Source organism: Mustela lutreola, chromosome 8, assembly GCF_030435805.1.
Source record: "Mustela lutreola isolate mMusLut2 chromosome 8, mMusLut2.pri, whole genome shotgun sequence".
Taxonomy (NCBI): Eukaryota; Metazoa; Chordata; class Mammalia; order Carnivora; family Mustelidae; genus Mustela; species Mustela lutreola.
Window position 1 is genome coordinate 151282206 of NC_081297.1, and position 23118 is coordinate 151305323.

At 41.6% G+C, this 23118-nt stretch overlaps 1 protein-coding gene across 1 annotated transcript in view; it reads right to left on the reverse strand.

Annotated features, from left to right (window-relative positions):
* Positions 1 to 624: 624 nt before the first annotated feature.
* SYCE3 (synaptonemal complex central element protein 3) overlaps positions 625 to 23118 on the reverse strand; it is a 29948-nt gene continuing 7454 nt past the window's right edge. Inside the window, exons 2-3 of the mRNA XM_059187414.1 lie at positions 18862 to 18970; positions 625 to 922 (exon numbers count right to left, since the gene is read on the reverse strand). Coding sequence (XP_059043397.1) covers positions 765 to 922; positions 18862 to 18970 — 267 coding nt within the window. The 3' untranslated portion in view covers positions 625 to 764. The remainder of the gene's footprint in view (positions 923 to 18861; positions 18971 to 23118) is intronic.

Here is a 23118-nt window from a genome sequence, read left to right on the forward strand (position 1 = left end):
AAAATGTCCTTACGCCAAGCCCTGGGAGCCTGGCTTGGCTCTTCCTGGGAACAGCTCTATAGCCTTCCTTCGTCTGACTGGTCCGCAGAGGCCTAGAACCCTTGTCTAGGGAATGGTCCTGCTGACTGCAGCCCCCTCCTGGAAGCCCAGCCCAGGCCTGGCCAGGACCGCTTGGGCTCATGCCCCTCTGTGGGGCCTTTCCCACCTGCTCTGCCCCACCAGAAGCCAGCCTCGCTTCCCACCAACCCCCATTCTTGCATGAGACCCAAGTTTCCCCTGAGCTCCTTCTCTTGTTAGCATGGACTTCGAAGAGACATCTAACTTCATTCTTCTCATTTATGAAATAGGGATAATGAACACATTATTATGTGTCCCTTTGCCTATTTTGGAATCCACCAGGGGAAGGTAAATAAATCTGCCTGAACTCTGCTGCCTGCCCCAGCCTCTGACCTGGTTTGTCCCTGTCTGGCCTCATTTTGGCTTTTTATGCTATGCTTGGTGCTTCTGGCACTAAGGGTGTTTGATTCATTGAAAGCATCTGCATCTCAGAATTCTCATTTTTTGTTCACAAGGTTTGATATGCTGCTGGGTAGGACAGAAAGGGGTCCTCAGGGTGTTCTTAAAAATAAGTTTATTGAGAAACAAGTACGGTTCACACAGCTGTCTATTCTGGTCGCTGTTCCTCTGCCAGCAGAGAAGGCTCGGCGCCTCAGGGGCTTCTCCGCGGCGGCGAGGGCAGCGTGGGGCCGCGGCGGGCGAGGGGCCTACTGTTTATGCTTGGTCTCAGTGAGCAGCTCCTGCCAGTTCTTCTCCATCTCCTCCTTGCAGTTGAGGAAGGCGTCCTCCAGCCGGCGCATGGACTCTGCCAGCGAGGGGTTGGTGCGCATCACCACCATGTCGTAGGCCATCCACGTGGCTTGCACTGCAACAACGAGATGGGCCCTGATCAGGCCACAGAGTGGGGCTGGGCTCTGGAGGACCCCGGGGAGGGCCCTGTGCCTCCGACCGCTCTACGCATCCCAGGGCCTAGATCCTGCTGTTCCCCGGAGAGGAAACCGGTAGGCTATGTGTTATAGGGTTCATAAAAACCCCTATTACAACTTCTCCCTACACAGGACAGTGCTACAACCTCCCTGACCTCACACGGGTCTTAACTTCTGGATGCACCAGCCCATGGCATTAAGGCTAGAGGCCAGTCTGATGTAAAATATTAGGAAAAATTAGAGCAAACAGAAGTCCTTCCCCATCTGTGGCTCATAACTCATGGTTGCAGGGTGAGCCCTGAGGAGTCTGAAGGCCTATCGAAGCTCAGGAGGGGAGACAGCGTTCTCTCCAGCAAGGTCCTGAGCCTCATGTTACCTTATGTATAGTGGCCTGGGATGCTGGCCCACCTCTACCTCGGTACCTCTGTGCTTTCGTTAGGGCCAGTCCACAGAAGAGACAGGCAGAATGAATAATAATAATCGCGCTTGAGTATCTACACGTGACCAAGGTCAGCAGCATAGCAGGCTTGATGTTTTACAGAAAGTAATATCTGTTTGGTTAGGGAAAAACTGTCAGAAAAGCTATGTGCAGTATCTCAACAGATAGAGGGGATATAGCTATACAGTTCACACAGGAATTCTTGAACTTTTGGGTACATGAGAGTCACTTGGGACACCTGTTGAAATGTAGGTCACTGGCCCCTCCCATAACTCAAAGGCTCTTTTTTTTCTTTTTTTAAGATTTTATTTATTTGACTGTGAGAGAGACTGAGACAGAAAGGAACACAGGCAGGGGCAGAGGGAGAGGGAGAAACAGACTCCCCACAGAGCAAGGAGCCTGATTCGGAGCTCGATCCCAGGATGCCGAAATCATGACCTAACCACTGAGTCACCCAGGCGCCCCTCAAAGAGGTTCTTATTTAGCAGGTTGGGAATGGTGCCCAGAACCTGTATCTTAATAAGCGGACCACCCTTGCAGACCACCTGAGTAGCAGGTGGAGCATGTTCCTGGGCGTCAGAGCCGTCGGCTTCTGGGCTCGCCACTTGCTACCTGTGTGACCAGGAACAAGTGACTTAAATGTACGAACCTCATCTGTAAAGGACAGATGATGTCCTAATCTTGCTGCTTGCTACGAAGATTAAATGGATGACATAGGCAATTTGCCTAGAACATATTAGGGTGTTCAAGACAGGAGAAACTCTTACTATAAAATAAATAATTGGTAAGAAATAAAAATTCAGGAGAAAAAAAGAGCTTGCAGAAGCGAGTCTCATGTAGTCCACACGGCAGCTGGAATTGTAGCTCTCAGTATCCTAAGGCCAAAGTAGAGGAAACATATTCAGGTTTAAGACTCTGGCCAAAAATAAAAGCAAACCCATTAAGACACTTTTATCTTATGAAAAATTTTCTGTTGGTATATTTTTCGAGAAGTATGTAATATATTTTATTTTTTAAAAGATTTTATTTCTTTTATTGTAATATATTTTATTTTTTAAAAGGTTATTTATTTTTAGAGAGAGAGGGGGTGGGAGGGGCAGAGGAAGAGAGAGAGAGAGAGAATCTCAAGCAGACTCTATACTGAGTTCAGAGCCCGATTTGGGGGCTCAGGCTCCCAGGACCCTGAGATCCAAAATCAAGACTCGGCTGCCTGACCGCCTGAGTCACCCAGGCGCCCTGATGGCATCCATACTTTAAATACAACAAGTTTCGTCTGTGGCTACAGTTGTAGGTAATCACTGGCCAAAGAGAGCTGTTGGCACAGTGCCAAAGCACAGTTCAGAGAAGGCAAGTCGGTGAGACACCAAAACACCGCATCGAGAGCGAAACCCTGTTTGATTTGATCCAGGGAAGAAAATTCAGAATGCAGAGAATAGGAAGGACCCATGATTGTAAGAAAATCCTGCAGAAATATGTGTTTCCTGAGTTTTTAATTCATTCCGTATTTATTGAGCACTTCTGTGTGGGCGTTTTGCTCTGGCAGCCCCGCGATATAGCGGTGAACAAAGCAGACACACCTGCTGTCATTAAGTGTCTACCCCAGCCGCTGTGGGAGGGGACAGAGGAAAGACACAAGACAAACTACAGGCTGTGAAGGCAGCAAGCTGCATGTGTTGTGGCAGAGAAACGGGGCAGGAGGAATCTGACTTTAAAGCAGGTGATAAGGGCAGGAGCTCTCTCTGAGATTTTGGTAAGGTCTGCGCAGCAGTAAAACTAAGGTCATCATCTCTGGAAAAGCCTGAACAGCAGGTACTCTAAGAAGCCAAATGGGGCTCACCCCAAACACTGATAACCTTCTGGGTAGGGTTAAAGCCCTCGCATGGATATTAAGGAGAAATGGTGAAGATGTACACGTAGATGCAGGGTTCAGTAACGGATGTAGATAGAGCGCTCCAAACACCTGCTGTAGGCGCGGGGCGGACATCACTTAGGGCGCTCGGAGGTGAATCTGCTGTGTGGGCCTGGAAGGTAGAGACGGAGGACAGGGAGTAAAGGAATGGCGACAAGAGGGCCGGCTAAGCCCTGTGATGACGGGACGGAGATGCGCCTGGATTTTACAGCCACACACAAATTCTCACCTTCGGCAAAACAGACCAATCAACATTTTAAAATGTAAGTGGTGACATTCTGCTTCCCAGTCTCAGGCCCCAAATGGTCTTATGGATGAATTCTACCAAACTTTGAAAGAAGAGTTAATTCTTTTTTTTTTTTTTTTTTAAGATTGTATTTATTTACTTGTGTATGAGAGAGCGTGCACAAGCAGCAGGCAGAGGAGGAAGCAGGCTCCCCACTGAGCAGGGAGCCCAAATGCGGGACTCAATCCCGGACCTTGGCAGAGGCTTAACTGACTGAGCCACCCAGGAATCCCAGAAGAGTTAATAATACAAGTGAGTCCAGAAATTAGGAAAAGAAGACCGATCATCTCGTTGTATGGGTATAGAAGCTTCCTGCTTATAGGAAATTTGACAAAAGAGATCAGCAAAAATAAAAACACGATTTTCCCTCAGGGGGTTTGTTCTAAAATCAAAGATCATATGAAAAAATTATAGGTTTATTTCACATCAATATAGATATAAAACTCTAAATATGATATAGGCTAATCAAATCTAACAGTGAGTTAAAATAGTATTTATGATCAAGTAGAGTTTGTAAAAGAAATTCAAGGATGACTGAGTATCAGAAAACCAATCAGTGTAATTAAGCACTTTAATAAAAAGGGGGAATCAAGGGAATATCTCAATTAAAGCCAAAAAAAGCAGTTAACAAAGTTTAATACCTATTTATGATTTAAAAACACCCCAAATCCTAACAAATTGGAAATAGAATGAGATACCCTTGATTCACTAAAAGCCTACAATGAACGATATACTTAAGGCAGAAACTCTGTGTGTACTCCCTTTAAAACTGGGATCAGACAAGGGTACTTCTGACAATGTCACTGGTATAGGAGATGCTGGCAAATGGAGTAAAGAATCTGGAGAGAATCAAGAGGTGTAAGGATTGGATGGTAAGAGATAAAAGTATCAGTATCTGGGGGCGCCTGGGAGGCTTAGTCAGTTAAGCAACTGACTCTTGATTTCAGCTCATGATCTCAGGATTGTGAGATGGGGCCCCATGATGAAGACAAAGGGATCAACTCTCAGTGGGGAGTCAGTTTGAGGTTCTCTCTCCCTCTGCCTCCCACTTGTGCACTCTCAAAACAAACAAAAAACAAACTATCAGTATTTGTGAATTATAAAAATGTGTGTGAGCAAATAAAGATCCAATAGCTAAGTCAATGCCTTATCAGATATCAAGATATCCTATAAAGTCATATGTGTGTGTGTGTGTGTATCACACACACAATTTTATTTATTTATTTGACAGAGAAAGAGCCTACACAAGCAGGGAGGGGGCAGAGAGAGAGGGAGAAGCAGACTCCCCACTGAGCAGGGATTCCCAAAGCAGAACTCGATCCCAGGACCCTGAGATCGTGGCCTGAGCTGAAGGCAGATGCTTAACTCACTGAGCCACCCAAGAGCCACCCGTGACTTTAAGGTCATGTTTTTAAAAATAGTGGGGTATAGGGGCGCCTGAGTAGCTCATCATTAAGTATCTACCTTCGGCTCAGGTCATGATCCTGGGATTGAGGCTCACATCAGGCTTTCTGCTCAGTGGGGGGCCTGCTTCTCCCTCTCCCACTGCCTGTTTGTGCTCTCTGTCAAATGAATAAATAAAATCTTAAAAAAAAAATAGTGCAAAGAGACCAAAGGAAGAAAAATAGTAAGTTCAGAGATAGATCTAAGTATATACACAAATTTAGTAGAATGATAAAAGTAAAACCAAAATCAATGAAAAAAAGACAGTTACTACAGGTGAATTAAAGATACACATACAGGGCGCCTGGGTGGCTCAGTGGATTAAGCCTCTGCCTTCGGCTCAGGTCATGATCTCAGGGTCCTGAAATCGAGCCCCACATCGGGTTCTCTACTCAGCAGGGAGCCTGCTTCCCTTCCTCTCTCTGCCTGCCTCTCTGCCTGCTTGTGATCTCTCTCTCTGTCGAATGAGTAAATAAAATCTTTAAAAAAAGATATAAATATAAAAATTAAAATAACACCCGCGAATCAAAATTTAGCAGAACATCTGTGATCTTGGGACTTCTTAAAACCTCCAAACCAGGGATGCCTGGGTGGCTCAGTTGGTTGGACGACTGTTTTCAGCTCAGGTCATGATCCTGGAGTCCCAGGATCGAGTCCCGCATCGGGCTCCCAGCTTCACAGGGAGTCTGCTTCTCCCTCTGACCTTCTCCTTGCTCATGTTCTCTCTCACCTCCTCTCTCTCAAATAAATAAATAAAATCTTTAAAAAAAAAAACCAAACACCTCCAAACCATAAGGCAAAATATTGGTGAGTCTTTCTGTCAAGAATTTTTTTCAACTAAGAACAACATGGAAAAGTTTTCAAAAAATGATAGAAGAAATTTATAATCCTTAAGGATGATAATGGGTTAATATCTATAATACATAAGAAACATTTCTAATTAATAAGACAGAAAATCCAATACTTAAAAAAAAAACAACTCTGGAAAACAACAAGTGTTGGTAAGGATGTGGAGAAATTGGAGCCCTTGTGAGCTGCTGGTGGGGATGTAAGGTGGTGCGTCATGTGTAAAACAGTCTGACATCCCCCCTAGGAAGCCAGGCAAAGAATTACCATGCGCCCTAGCAATTCCGCTTCTAGGTAATATTCCAAACAATGGGGAGCAGGTTCTCAAACAAATAACTTGTATACACGTGTTAATAGTAGCACTATTCACAAGAGCTAAAAGGTGGACACAACAAATATCAATCAAATGATGAATGAATACATAAAATATGATATATCTGTACAGTGAGATTATTATTCAGCCATAGGAAGGAATAAAATACTAATATATTCTATAGTATGGATAAACTTTGAAAATACTATGCTAAGTTAAAGAAGCCAGAAACAAATTGTATTTACATATTATATGATTTATTTATATAAAATATCCAGAATGGATAAATCCAGAGGGACCCGAAACAGATTGCTGGTTGCAAGGGGTTGGGGATAGAGACCACGGAGATGACTGCCTAGGGGTCCAAAGTGTCTTTTTTGAATGATGCACATATTTTGAACTAGATAGAGTTGGTGGCTATGGGACATTGTGAATGTGTTAAATGCCCCTAAATATATACTTAAAAATGGTAAATTACATGGTGTATGAATTTCACCTAAATTTTTAAATTTAAATTTAAGATGTAGGTACTGTAATTATCTTTATTTTTCAGAAGTAGAAACAGAGAGGCAGAGAGGTTAAGTAGCTGCTAAAGTCACACAGGTAAAAAGTGGCACAGGCAGGATTTTACCCAGTGTCCGTGATTTTTCTTTTTTAAAAATTATTCTTTTACATTTTATTCCAATAACGTTATAGTTCTGCCCTTCACATTCAGGTTAGTTAGTTCTTTGGTTATTTATTTATTTAAGAGTTTATTTATTTATTTGAGAGAGAGAGTGGGAGGAAGAGGGAGAAAGAATTTGAAGCAGACTCCCTGCTGAGTGCGGCGTGGGGCTCAGTCCCATGACTGTGAGACCATGACCTGAGCCAAGAGTTGGACACTTAACTGACTGAGCCACCTGGGAGCCCTAGTTGGTTATTTATTTATTTACTTATTTAAAGATTTTATTTATTTATTTGACAGACAGAGATCACAAGTAGGCAGAGAGGCAGGCAGAGAGAGAGGGGGAAGCAGGCTCGCCGCTGAGCAGAGAGCCCGATGCGGGACTCGATCCCAGGACCCTGAGATCATGACCTGAGTTGAAGGCAGATGCTTAACTGACTGAGCCCTTCAGCTGCCCCTGATTTTTAAGTAAGCCCTTATTTTTAAGTAAGCTCTATGCACAATATAGGGCTTGAACTCATGACCCTCCAATCAAGGGTCATTTGCTCTACTAACTGAGCCAGCCAGGCACCCCTCCAGTGTCCATATGTTTAACTACCTACAGTATACTGCTTCTTATGGTCCATAAGAAGAAATCCAAAAGACTAACGACCATATGAAGAAAGTCTGGAACTCTACTCAAATAGATCTTCATAATACAGATGAGTTTAAAAAAGAAGGTACAGGTTGGAGATATAATGCAATATAGTTTACACTACTTAAAATACATGCATAAAAACAAAATTACAAAATTTACAAAAATACACAGAAAGGGAATAAGCAAAAAAAAAAAAATAACAAAAAAAGAAATGGAAATAAAAGAATGTAAAAAGAAATAAGAAGATTGTTGTATGGACCAGTGATGATGACACATTGTGAACTCGAAGTGAGCCAAACTCCCTGCCAGAGAACCATTAAGAAAAACAAAGCAACAAAACCAGAATCATCAGAAAACAGCAAATGAAGGACCCACTATGACAGAGAGGGGATGACTATCAATCACGAACTGAAAACATTTTTTTCCTCCCTGTGCCATGCAAGGAGGTACCAAGGGAAGCAATCTCATTCCAATACCTACTTCACTGTTAGCAAGGAAGATGTCAAGAAGCTTAAGACACAAGGTTTCTTAAAATGCATAAAAAGTCGGGGTGCCTGGGTGGCTTAGTCAGTTAAGCATCTGCTTTTGGCTCAGGTCATGATCCCAGGATCCTGGGACTGAGTCCCCGCTGGGCTCCTTGCTCAATGGGGAAGCCTGCTTTTCCCTCTGCCTGTCGTTACCTGCCTGTGCTCTGGCTCCCTCTCTGAGAAATAAATAAATAAAATCTTTAAAAAATGCATTAAAAAGTTAAGGAGCTAAGAAAAATTCATTCATTTAGAAAAATATCTATTAAGCCCCTGGCATGGGTCAGTACCTGTTTTAAGTTTGGGGGACAGACCAATGAGAAGACCTGTCAAAGGTCTTGTCCTCATGATCATTACCTAATAAACTACACTAAGTAAACTTATAGAGTATGTTAAAAAGGAAATAAATACTAAGAAGAAACATGAATCAGTGAAGGAGGCTGAGAGTGTAAAAAATGATTTGTAATTTCAAGAAAGGCACTTAGGAAACACTTCATTGAGAAAGCGACATTTAAATTACCTTTGGATGAAGTTCTTGATGTTAATATAGCTCAATTTATCAATCTTTTATTCTGTGTTTAGCATTTTGCCTCTTGTTTAGGAAATTCTACCCAACTCCCAAGTCACAAGATACTCTCCCCTATTTTCTTCCCAAGTTTTATACTTATTTTTGACACTTAAGTTCTCATCATGCTGAAGCTATTATGTGTATATGTGGGTAGGGATCCTTTTAAAATTTTTATTCTTTATGGATAACCAATTTCCCCAGCTTAATTATTAAATAGTTCCTTCTTTTCCTCTACTGATCTGCCATTTCACCTCTGTTATATATAAAAATTCTTGGGCACCTGGGTGGCTCAGTTGGTTAAGCATCTGCCTTTGGCTCAGGTCATGAGATCGAGTCCGGCATCGGGCTCTTTGCTCAGCAGGGAGTCTGCTTCTCCCTCTCCCTCTGCTGCTTGCACTCTGTCAAATAAATAAAATAAAATAAATAAAATTCTTGTGTGTGTGTGAATTTGTGTATGTATGTGTGTTATGTGTGTGTACATCTGTGTATGTGTGACTGTGTGTGTGTGTGTGTCTGTTTCTGGGCTCTCTGTTGTATTCTGTTACTCAACTTGTCTATTCCTAAGTCAAAATGACACTGTCTTAACTATACAGTTTTAATACATACGTATGTGTGTGTGTGTATATAAAAAATATATATGATATAATAAAGATTTTTAAAGATTTTATTTTTTTATTTGAGACTGACAGAGAGAGAGCGACCACAAAGAAGGGGAGAGGAAGAAGCAGACTTCCCGCTGAGCGGGGAGCCCGACTCGGGGTTTGATCCCATGACTCTGAGATCATGATGATCTGAGCCAAAGGCAGATGGCTAACCGACTGAGCCACCCAGGGGTCCCTTAACTATATACTTTTATAATAAATCTTGCTAATGGTAGGATAAACTCCATCCTTCTCTTCCTCAGAAATATCAGCTATTTTTGGCTTGTAAGTCTCTCATAAATGTTTTAGAATAAACTTGTCAAGTTCCATGAAAAACCCTAGAAGGATTTTCACTAAAACTACTTTAAAGTCTAGGATGAAATCTGGGGAGAACAGTCACATTTATTGCTTTAAATCTTTCTGCTAACAAATGTTGCTAAAGCTCCATTTATTTGATCTTTAGTATCTGTTAGTCAAGTTTGATCATTTTCTGCATAAAGGCCTTGTACATTCCTTCTTAAATTTCTTCCAGGGGAATTCATAGATGTGTGTGTGCACATGCCTGTGTGTGTGTGTGTGTGTGTGTGTGTGTGTGTTACTGTTATAAATTCCTTTAAAAAAATGTGGGGTGCCTGGATGGCTCAGTGGGTTGAGCATCTGCCTTTGGCTCCGGTCATGATCTCAGGGTCGTGGGATTGAGCTCCGATTTGGGCTCCCTGCTCAGGGGGAGCCTTCTTCCCCCTCTCTCTCTGCCTACTTGTGATCTCTCTCTCTGTCAAATAAATAAATAAAATCTTTTTAAAAAATGTGCTCTCATTCTTTGTTTTTGGTATGTGAAAATGCAATTAACTTTTGTATACTGATTTATCTGCAGCTACCTTGCTAAGCTTTATTATTTCCAATAATGTATGCTTTAGATGCTCTCCGTAAATGTGGTTGTCAGCCTCCAACTTGACTACAGTAGTAGCCCTATTTCCCCCTCATTATTGAAAGATAATATTGCTAGATGCATAATTCTGGGTCAATAGTGTTTTTATGACATTTAGATATTATTCCACTAACTTGTAGTTTTCATAATTATTGATGAAAATTCCACTCCAGTTGTCATTCCTTTTCGTTTTCTTTCTCTCTGCTTTCTTGTAGTTTTCCTCTTTGTTTTTGGTGTTTTGAAGTTTTGCAATTACATGTCTAGATATAGATGTCACTTTATTTTGTTTCTGATGTGTTTTGTTTTTTGGATCTGTGATTTCATTATTCATCCTTTCTGGAAAATTCAAAGACCTTATATTATTGACTATTGTTATTGTTCCATTGTCTCTAATGTCTTTTTTCCCCAAGATTTCAAGTAGATATGTGTCAGACCTTCTTCAGCTATATCATAAGTGTCTTCATCTCTTCATACTTTTACTTTCTTTATCCCTTTTTGATGCATTATTCTCCAATTGATTTTCTCTTCAACTCTTGTTGATTTCTTTTTTATCTTACAATTTTACTTTTCCTTTTGAGAGGCTCCATTTGTTTTTTCAATCTGTCTATTCTTTTTTTTTTAAAGATTTTATTTATTTTATTTGACAGACAGAGATCACAAGTAGGCAGAGAGGCAGGCAGAGAGAGAGAGGAGGAAGCAGGCTCCCCAATGAGCAGAGAGCCCGATGCGGGGCTCGATCCCAGGACCCTGAGATCATGACCTGGGCTGAAGGCAGAGGCTTTAACCCAGGCGCCCCTCAATCTGTCTATTCTTGAATTTCTTTCATGCTCACCTTAGTACTTGGCATCTGTTACCTCTTCAGCCCTTTTATACGTAGCTATTTATACTCTGCATCTGACACCGTCTACAGACCGTGCAGATCTAAATATGTTGGCTCTTGTTTCTGTGGACTTTCACTCATAGTGGCTTATCATTTCACATATTTGGAAGGCAGCTATGCTCATGGCTATACCACCAACACTGTATTTGGTAATATTTATCTGTGAGGTCATTGCTGAAGTAGCTCCCAGTCTCCTGCACACTGCTATATAGTCTCTCAAAAACATGTATCTCTTCATGTCACTCCCCTGCTTAGCTTTCTCCAGTATTCCCCTGTCGACTAAAGAATGACTGCTTAGTGTGGTACACAAAGTCGTTCATGATCTGACCCCAAATGACTGACTGAGATTTATTCTCTACCACTTTCACTTGTAGTTTATTCTTCAGTAGTTGAAATTTATTTTTTTCAAAGATTTTATTTATTTATCAGACAGAGATCACAAGCAGGCAGAGGCAGGCAGAGAGAGGGGGGAAGTGGGCTCCCTGCTGAGCAGGGCTCGATCCCAGGACACTGAGATCATAACCTGAGCCGAAGGCAGAGGCTTAACCCACTGAGCCACCCAGGTGCCTCCAAAGTAATTGCTTTTTAGTTATTTTTCTTCCTTCCATGGCCATCAACTTTAGGAATAGGGACCTCATAACAATACTTCTGTAGGGCTGTACACTGGGAAAAGGGAAATAATCAGACCTTTTGGGGATTACTAGACACTGGCTCTATAATTGATACTAATTGATACTAATTGAGACTAATTGATACTAATTCCCGGAGACCCAGAATATCTCACTACCAGTCAGTACAGTGATCTACCACTCAGAATAGGGGCTTAAGGAGGTCATGTTGTCAACGGAGTTCTAGCTTGGGTCTTACAGTGGGCTCAATGGGTCTCTGAACACACTTTGTGAAAATTTTCCCATTTCCAATATACCTAATGGAAATAGATCACTCGGCAGCTGGGAGAATCCCTTCATTTATTCCCTGACCCATGGAGTGAGGGCTCTATGGTAGGAAGACCAAGTGGAAACCACTAGAACTGCCTCTACCTATGAAAGCCGGAAATCAAAAACAACACTGCATTCCTGGCCGGATGGTACAGATTGGTGCCACCAGTAAGGATTTGAAAATCGCAGGGGGTCAATCTCTCCACATTCCCATTCGATTTGCTGATTTGGCCTGTGTAGAAGACAAACCTTAGAGAACAACAGTGGATTACTGTACACTCAGTCAGATGGTGGGTCTACTTCAGCTGCTTTCTAGATGAGGTTTTGTTGCCTGAGCAAACTAATGCATCCCCTGATATCTGATACACAGCTCTTGATCTCACGAATGCTTCTTCTCTGTACTTATCAGTAAAGACCACCAGAAGCAGTTTGTTCTCTACGGACAAGGTCCACAACACATCTTCACTACCCTAACTCAGGTGTACCAACTCTCCAGCTTGATGCCATAGTGGAGTGAGCAGGGACTTTCAATGCTGTTCTTTCCCCAGGACAGCAGGCTGGTCCGTTACACTGATGCTATTAAGCTGACTGGACCCACTGAGCAAAAGAGGCCTAACACAGGAATATATACTGCGTGAGTCCATTTATATGAAACTCTAGGCAATTATATCAGTGATTGCCTGGTGCTGGGGCAGGAGGAGTGGGAATTGACTGGGGAAGGGCAGAAGAAAAACTTCTAGAGTGATAGAAATATTTTGTATTTTGATAGTTATGTTGGTTACACTGGTGTATACATTTGGCAAAACTCAGCAAACTGCAGACTTAAAATATGCTTATTTTATTGTTTGTAAGTTATACCTAAATAAAGGTGACTTAAAAATAACAAGAACACAATTTATCAATCCTATGGGTTGTATGAAAATATCTAAAGATAAATCCACAGCCCCAAATGTTTTCATGACTTAAAAAGGAATAAAAGTGAATGAACAAAGCATTCCATGTAAAGGTTTAATAAAACAATAATAAGAATATTAGGGAAGACAGAAGGAAAGAGCCCAGAAACCCTATTAGGCTCACATATGGAGAAATAAACACATATTGAGATGCTTTCCTGGCCCAAATGCCCTTCTCTGAGAGTTTGTCTTCATCCACAGGGGTGAGCTTTACCTTCCATGCTATCCACCCATGTGGCTTAGGCAAACCTGGCTATGAACGATGTACACTACTGCATATGCAAACTTGTCGGCATTTAATAGCGATAGATTGGATGTATACATAGCATCTTGGAAAGAGCTGACATACATAGTTCTGAATGAAAAAAACAAAACAAAACAAACAGCACGAGACATATAACACAATACTATTTACAGAAATTTAAAATAAATTTATAAAATAGCAACATATATTTCATAAGAACACACATACACAAAATATATGTCTGTGGGAGAGAGGAAAGAGAGTGGCTATGGGAATAAGGCAAGAAAAATAAACTAGAGGGGTCCTTCATGGGCCAATTATCACAACGTATCATGAACTGACGGTATGATAAAATCAATTTTCTACATCTGAGATTGAAAATGAACAATTTTTTCTACAACAGCACAATCAGGGACTAGAGGAACAGTCTCAAGGAACCAAAATGGAAAATAACAAAGTAATACGAGAGATTATAGAGATGGTAACGAAGATTAACACAAAAAGAGATGTACAATGGATAATTGGAATTTCTGAAGAAGTAAACCAAAGAAATAGTATACAAAGTATACTTTGTCATGTTTCTTTAAAAAAAATACTAAAGGGGCACCTGAGTGGCTCAGTCAGTTAAGTGTCCAACTCTTGATTTCAGCTCAGGTCATGTTCTCAGGGTGGTGAAATCTAGCCTGGCATCCGGCTCTGCACTGGGCATGGAGCAAGCTTATGATTCTCTCTCTCCCTCTCCCTCTGCCCCCTATCCCCACTTGTGTGTGCATGTTCTCTCTCCCTCTTAAAAAAAAATAGCAGAAGTCTACTGCTCTAGAGGTCTAATGTATCCCACAAAAAGTGTTAGAGAATATTAACACCAATCTCATGTTAGTGAAGTATAGAACTTCCAGAATAAAGAATCTTAGAGGCAGAAAAAGTAAGTCACTTTCAAGAGGAGACACATGGGCAGGGCTCACACAGAGCCACTAAATGCTGAAAACATCTTTTTTTTTTTTTTTTTTATTTATTTACTTGAGGGAGAGACAGTGAGAGAGAGCATGAACGAGGAGAAGGTCAGAGAGTGAAGCAGACTCCCCATGGAGCTGGGAGTCTGATGCGGGACTCGATCCTGGGACTCCAGGATCATGACCTGAGCTGAAGGCAGTCGTCCAACCAACTGAGCCACCCAGGCGTCCCAAACATCTTTTAAGTTGTAAAGAAAATAATCACCTAGCCAAATTACCATCCAGTTATAAATGTAGACATATTTTTTTAAAAGATTTTATTCATTCATTTGAGAGAGAGAGGGAGAGAGAGAGAGAGAAACAGAGAGGGCACATGAAGGGGGAGAGGCAGAGGGAGAGGGAGAAGCAGACTCCCCAGTGAGCTGGGAGCCCGACATGGGGCTCAATCCTAGGACCTGTAAATCATGACCTGAGCCAACAGCAGATGCCCAACCATTTGAGCTACCCAGGTTCCCCTTGAATTTTATTTTTAAGTAATCCCACACCCAACATGGGGCTTGACCCTACAACCCCAAGATCAAGAATCACATACTCTATCAACTGAGCCAGTCAGGTGCCCCCACCTTTATAAATTCAAGGAACATATCCATAGCTATAGTTTCTAGGTTAAATATTTGAACTATGGAATACAGGATGTGTAAATGTCAACAACTGTAGGATTTATGTGAACAGAATGTAAATGTTGTAAATATCATTAATAATATAAATGTTATTTGTAGTTGATAATGAACAAATACAGTATAATGAGTGACAGTTTTGCCTTAGTTTCTTCATCCATAAAATAGGGATAGTAAGAGTCCCTATAGCTCATAAAACTGTTGTGAGGATTAAATGAACTATTTCACGTAAAGTGCTTAGAACAGCATCTAGCATTTAATAAATACTGAATAAATGTTGCTTATTAGTATTATTAGATCCTGAACAAGGATAAATGAAATACCTGAAGAAATAACCTGAATTTCCTTAATGTTTTCCCACAAACCTTCTTAATTTGGAACAATCTTACAGAAGCGAATGTATTTTTTATGGTGTTTAAAGATGGGATCAGGGGGTGCCTGGGTGGCTCAGTGGGTTAAAGCCTCTGCTTTCGGCTCGGGTCATGGTCTCAGGGTCCTGGGATCGAGCCCCACATCGGGCTCGCTGCTCAGCGGGGAGCCTGCTTCCTCCTCTCTCTCTCTCTGCCTGCCTCTCTGCCTACTTGTGATCTCTATCAAATAAATAAATAAAATCTTTAAAAAAAAAGATGGGATCAGGAGGATGACAAAGCCTAAGAGAAACAAACTGGGGTTGCTGGGGGGAGGGAGTGTGTGGAGAGGGTGGTGGGGGTGTGGTCATTGGGGAGGGTGTGGGCTATGGTGAGCACTGTGAAATGTATAAGCCTGATGATTCACAGGCCTGTACCCCTGGGGCAAATAGTACATTATATGTTAATTAAAAAAGAAAATAAAAATACTAAAAAGCTAAAAAAAAGTATATATTTAAGGTGTTCAATGTGATGACTTGATGTACTTACACATTGGGACATGTTTTTAAAAGTTCCTTTTTTAAAAAAAAATATTTATTTATTTATTTGACAGAGAGATAGATCACAAATAGGCAGAGTAGCAGGCAGAGAGAAGGAGAAAGAGGCTCCCTACTGAGCAGAGAGCCCGATGCGGGGCTTGATCCCAGCACCCTGGGACCATGACCTGAGCTGAAGGCAGAGGCTCAACCCTCTGAGCCACCCGGGCACCCCAAAAGTTCTTATTTTTAATGTCATTAAGTTACTAATCTTTTCCTTATATTATTAGTGTGTTTTGTGTACTTTTTAAGAAATCTTTCTCTGACATAAAGATATTTGCTTACATTGAAAAAAAATTATTTGTTTAGAATGAAGAATTTCGGGGTGCCTGGATGGCTCAGTGGGTTAAAGCCCCTCGGCCTTCGGCTCAGGTCACGGTCCCAGGGTCCTGAGATCGAGCCCCGTGCAGGGCTCCCTGCTGCTCCCTCTGCCCCTCCTACCTGCCTGTACTCTCTCTCCAATAAATAAATACTTTTTAAAAAAGTGAAGAATTTCTTCAGTTTCACTTCAATTTAAATTCTTAAGTAAAATTAAGGTGAATACCCTATTTTAAAAGTAGCTTATATAGTATGATTCTATTTTAATGAAAGCATATCTTTTTAAAAAAAAAGATTCCTCCATGCATCAATCCATTGATCCATCATTCTATTTTTGCACAGAGACTTGCCATAAGGTTCACCAACATTAATAGTTAATTCTGGGTAACTGAGTTTTGTTGATTTTCTTTTCTTTTTTTTTTTAAAGATTTTATTTATTTACTTGACAGAGAGAGATCACAAGTAGGCAGAGAGGCAGGCAGAGAGAGAGAGGGAAGCAGGCTCCCCGCCGAGCAGAGAGCCCGATGCGGGACTCGATCCCAGGACCCTGAGATCATGACCTGAGCCGAAGGCAGTGGCTTAACCCACTGAGCCACCCAGGGACCCATGATTTTATTTTTTCTATTGTTCCAGCTTTTATTTATTTTTGAGAGAGAGGGAGAATCTTAAGCAGGTTCCATGTGATGTGGGGATTTATCTCACATGACCCTGGGATCATGACCTGAGCCAAAATGAAGAGTCGGTTGCTTGACTGACTGAACCACCCAGGTGGCCCCCATTTTACCTTTACAGCCTCTTCTTTCTTTGGTCTGTGATCCTGTGAGTCCCATGCGCTAATCTCATTCCTTGACTACACCTGGCTTTCCTTCACTGGCACCCAGCCTAGGCTATCTCTTCTATAGGCTTCCTTCTCCTGTCTGTCTCCAACACCCCTGGCTCATCTGTCCAATCTCAATTCCTTCCCGAATGCTCTGTTCAAAGCCTCACTTGCCTCCCCAGTCAGCCTCTCTTTTTTTGTTCCCTCTGTAGCCCTTGGTATATACCATTATCAGCATCTTCCAGATTATAGTTTTAATATAAAATTGAAATGTGTTTTGGGCACCTGGGTGGCTCAGTGGGTTAAGCCGCTGCCTTCGGCTCAGGTCACGATCTCAGGGTCCTGGGATCGAGTCCCGCATGGGGCTCTCTGCTCAGCAGGGAGCCTGCTTCCTCCTCTTTCTCTCTCTGCCTGCCTCTCTGCCTGCCTCTCTGCCTGCTTGTGATCTCTGTCTGTCAGATAAATAAATAAATAAAATCTTTAAAAAAATGGAAATGGGGACGCCTGGGTGGCTCAGTTGGTTAAGCAGCTGCCTTCGGCTCAGGTCATGATCCCGGCGTCCTGGGATCGAGTCCCACATCGGGCTCCTTGCTCCGCAGGGAGCCTGCTTCTCCCTCTGACTCTTCCTTCCACTCTGTCTGCCTGTGCTCACTCTCACTCACTCTCTCTGACAAATAAATAAATAAAATCTTTAAAAAAAAAAAAAAAAAAAGAAATATGTTTAAAAAAAAAATGGAAATGTGTTTTAATTTACATATTTAAATTATAATTAGCCATCTTGATGTCTGTTTCCAGCCCCCTACCTACTTATTCTAATGAAGGAGCATCTCTATTTGGCATCTCTATTCAACTTTATTTACTTATTTATTTATTTGAGAGAGAGAGCATAAGCAGGGCAGGGGCAGAGGAAGCCGGAGAAGCAGACTCCCCATCGCAGGGAGTCTGATGCAGGGCTTGATCCCAGGACCCCTGGATCACAACCCAAACCAAAGGCAGCCACTTAACCAACCGAGCCCCCCAGGTGCTCTGGATTATAGAACTTTCTAAAAAGGTGTTTTAAAAATATAAAAAGCTTTCAAGTACATAGACCAAAAAATGCAAACATTTTAAAGTAGGAACTTTCTAAAGCCCACTGTAATAAATGGAGATTATTTGCAAACTAATAACGTCCTTAAAAACAGGTTGTTTCTCATTTGAGTAGAGTATGCATACTTTCTAAAATTTGTTTTATATTAGTATTTTCTTTAATATAATTTAGGCTTACAAATTAGAGAATTATACATATTCTGGATTAGAACGAAATAAAGAGATTATAATGGGGGTGGCCAGCTCAGTTTGTGGAACATATGACTTGATCTCGGGGTTACGAGTTGAAGCCTCACATTGGTTGTAAGATTACTTAAAAATAAAATTTTTGAAAAAGTAATTATAATGGTATCACTACCGTGGCTGTTTATCACTTAACGGAAACATGTTGAATAACAGACTAACATTCTTTTCCCAAAACGGAGAAATTTGTTCAACTCCACTGCTGCTTTATTCCACGGAACTAAGTGAACCTCCCATTTCAGCACCTCATCTGTCTTAGCACTATTACTCTGAGTTCTGTGTTTAAACAACTCATAGAAAGTAAGTTCTAATTCTGTTCACAGGTGTTATATTGTTTGTCATTTGCTAAGTATTTGAGCTTGGGTCTGGTACTGTGCCCAGTTACAAAAAAGAAATCACCGTTTCTGCCCTCAGAAGAGTCCAGTCGCAGAGATAGGATACAGACACACATAAAGTAATCAGAAAACACTTCGAGGCGATCTTTGGTGGTAGGGTCCAACTCTGTGGTAGAGTAGTTACATGGCGTAGAAGCTGAGCGGTGCTCAGGGAAGACCTTGTTAAGGCAGCTGATTTGAGCTCAGAAGTGTAGGAAGAATTTGACCTACTGGAAATAAGGGGGGAAACAACCTACCTGAGATTTTCTCCATCTCTTCCAGTAGCTTTTCCAAGTCTTTATTCAGGTCTGACAGCATTTTCAGCATGTTGTCATAGTTTCTTTCTCCAGGGTCAGAATCAGCCATCTAGGCGGTACACAGAAAGAAGACACAGTGAGAGAGATATCAGGGTTTCGATTTCTCACGCCTGGAAAGGCCAAACCAGAAATCTGAGGTCATCTTTAATTTCTCCTTGTCTTACTATCCTGACATAAGGGGTCACTGAAACTCACCCATTTTATTTGCTCATGGAATATTTACTCATCTGTGGGTCAAGAAGGCCCAGTGCTTGGGAGTAGTCAGTGAACGCTACCTTTGTGGAACTTGTAGTCTTGCCCAGCTCTTTATCCTCCCTCTCTCCAAGGCTGCAACTTTACTTGAGGTCCATTCTTTTATCCACCATTGAATAGATTGACTGAGCATCTACTATGTGCCAGACATCTACTACGGCTGTGTAGATAATGTGGTATATTTGTGGGTCCAGACAGATAAAACCCATGCTCTCACTGAACTTCCATTCCAGGGGGAGACACAAATAGTAAACAACAGAATGGTAAAGATACCTTCAGTTTGTGGTCACTGCACAAAGAAAACAAAACAGCATGGTTTAATAAAGAGGACCTTTCACGGGGAGGGGTGCTTTAGCTTGTCAAGTCAGCCAAGTCCTTTCTAATGAAGCAGTATTTGAACTGACACTTCAGTGGTAAGCATTTTAAAGATTTTATTTCATTTTACTTATTTGAGAGAGAGCATGAGCAGAGAAAGGGGCAGAGGGACAAGCAGACTCCACTGAGCAGGGGGCTTAATGTGGGGCTCAATTCAGGACCCTGAGATCATCATTTGAACTCAAGGCAGATGCTCAACTAACTGAGCCACCCAGGTGCCCCTGACACTTGAATCATAAAAAGAGCTAAGGGAAGACAGAAAGAATGGGTCGAGAACAGCTGGGAGTGGTCTTCATGTGTTTCAAAGCATGGAAAGAAAGTACAGCATGGAGTTCAGGAGCAAAGTGGTATAAGGTGAGATCAGTTCAGTAGGCAAGAATTTTGGTTTTGAGTATGAGGAAAAGCTATTGGAAATTGAGAGCAGGAGATCATGCTTTAAGAGAATGACTTCAGCTGCCATGTGGAAGATGGAGTGCTATAGAAGGCTGAGAGGAGGTAAGAGTGGGAGAACCAGTTAGTTAAGAGAGCACTAGAATGGTCTAGAGGTGGAAGTAGCTTTGGTTTAGGGTGGTAAGTAATGATATCAATGGTGAAAAGTGGAAGGGTTCAGGCTGTATTTTAGAAGATGAGCCAAAAGAATTTGGAAAGGGATCTGATATGTCTATGTTTGCAAGGGTAAGTGGTGGGAAGAGAAAAATCAAAATGACTCCTAATTTTGATGAGAACAACTTAATACATGGTGGTGTTATTAACTGAAGTGGGGAAGATTAAGAGAACATATTAGAAGGGAAATGAAATGCTCTATTTTTTTAAAGTTTTATTTATATAAGTAGTCTCCACGCAACATGGGGCTTGAACTCACAGCCCTGAGAGTAAGAGTCACGAGCTCCACCGACTGAGCCAGCCAGGTGCCCCCCCCCAAATTCTCTATTTTGAGTATGTTAATGAGAGATGCCTTTTAGACCTGTGAGTAGAGATTCAAATAGCCAGATGAATATATATAGGTCTGGAATTCAGGAGAAAGGTTGGAGCTAAAAATACAAAGTTTGGAACTAATGGTGCACGCTATCTTCACCTTTCACTTGGACAATTTTCATAAACTCCTAACTTCCTGCTTCTGGCTTCATCTTGTCAAATCCGTTTTCCAGTTCACCTCCTGAATGACCTTGTATAACATGCAAATCTAACCATGTCACTCTGTTAACAACCCTTCAATAGCTCGCATTTTCTTTCAGGATAAAACATAATCTCTTACTACATATGTAAGATCCTTAATAACCTAGCTCCTGACTCTTCCCATTCTCATCCAGTTCTGGGTTGTGACCAAGTAACTGAAGAAAGCCTTAAGAGATCTCAAATTAAAATCTGTAAGAGTTGTGTATTTCCATGAGACATGATTAGAAAAGATCCATGAAAAAACATAAAACTTTGTAAAGTTAAAAAAATTTACAGTTTTCTTATAAAAGAGCTAAAGAAATTCAAAATGGATTAAAATCATTCTATCATGTAGATGGTTACAAAATCTGTGCAAAAGCAAAGTAGATAATGACACACTTCATATCTAAGTTGTGTGGCCACTTGCTCAATTCATTAATTTATATGCTACCTGTTATATTCTTTTACCCACACATTCAACACGTATTTATTGAGCACTATTTTAGACTCTGAGAATACAGCGGTGAACAAAACAGGTTAAAATTCCTGATTTCATGGAATTTATATTCTAGTGGTGAGAGAAGAATATGAACAAGATTAATAAGTGAAATAAATATAAGGAGGGGACAGGTACCAAGGAAAAAAGTCAACCAGAGATGGAGGGGGGAACAGTATGTGTGAAGGGGGGGCTGTAATTTCAATAAGTGTACGGCCTTGTTACGATGAGCACAGGGTGTTGAATGGAAGTGTTGAATCACTATATTATACACCTGAAACTAACATTATGCTATATGTCAACTACTAGAATTTAAATAAAAACTTAAAAAAAAAAAAAGAAAGGATCAAAGAGTTGGAGAAAAAAGAAAGAGAGAGGCAAACCAAGAAACAGACTCTTAGGGAACAAACTGACAGTTGCCAGCGGGAGGTGGCTGAGGGGACTGGTTGAACAGGTGATATCAAGGAGCGCACTTGTCATGAGCGCTGAGTCTTGATTGAAAGTGTTGAATCACTATATTGAACATCTGAAACTAACATTATACTGTATGTTAACTAAATGGAATTTAAAGAAAAACTTAGAAATAAATAAGTAAGTGTGCACTGAAGTGATTTTGACCAGAGAGTTGCAGGAAGTGAGAGAAGGGGCCATACAGATACCTGGGAAAAGTGTATCCCAGGCAGAGGAAAGAGTAAGAACAGAGCCCCCGAGCTTGGAGTTAGCTGGGTGAGCTGGAGGAAGAGCAACAAAGGCTATAGTTGGTTCAGAGAGAGGGAAGGGGAGAGTAGCAGAAAATGAAGTAAAAATGTGGGGGAGTAGAAGTATGGTGGACCCTGAGGCCACCAAAGAGACTCTTTTTCTTTGGGTGAGATGGGAGTCTGGGGGGGTGATAATCTGATTGACATTTTAATAAATCACTAGGTTGAGAGTAGCTTCTCTGGACCCAGGTGGAAGCAGGGAGACTAGAAGCCCACTAGAATAATGCAGGTGAGAGATAATAACAGCTTGGATTAGCACAGAAATGATGTAAGTAACATGAAGAGGATAACTCAGGGTACGTTTTGAGGGCAGGGCCAACAAGATTTGCTTAGTCAGTGTGGAGTTAGAGGCGACACGAAGATTTTTGGCTGACACCAGAAATGGAGACACCGTTAACTGAGATGAGGGAAAACGAGAAGACGCTGGGTTGTGCGGGAAAGAAAGAACTCAGTTTTGAACATGCTAAGATGGGTGATGGGTATTGAGGAGGGCATGTGCTGTGATGAGTACTGGGTGTTATACTTAGTGAATGAATACTGAACACTATATCAAAAACTAGTTAAGCATTATACAGTGGCTAACAGAATATAACCAAAAGAAAAAGATATCTATGAGGCATCCAAGTGGGGATGCTGAGTAGGCAACTGGATAAATGAATTCAGGACAGAGTAGGCTAAAGACAGAAATTTAGGAGTCATCAGCATACAGATGCTATCTGACACGAGGCTGGGTGAGATCAAGGGAGATAATACAAACGGAGAAGGGGTCCATCAAGTTTGGGGAGATGCGAAGGAACCAGCCAAGGAGACTGAGGAAGAGAGGCCAGAGAGGTAGAAGGGAAGCAAGTCTGGACTCCTAAGTCAAGTCCAGACTCTCAGAGAGTCACTGGACCCCAGCTAATGTCCTCTGATGACATAACATCTCAACAAGCTGAGAAGACAACTCTAGAGAGTACAAAAGAAAGGAACCCCCAAAACTGTATGGGATAAAATAGGTGTTTCCTTAGTGGGTGAATAGCTTATAATGCTGAGAAGGTAAGGAATTAAGGAAGAGCATAAAAAAGAATTTCTGTGGCGCCTGGGTGGCTCAGTGGGTTAAGCCTCTGCCTTCAACTCAGGTCTTGATCTCAGGGTCCTGGGATCGAGCCCCGCATCGGGCTC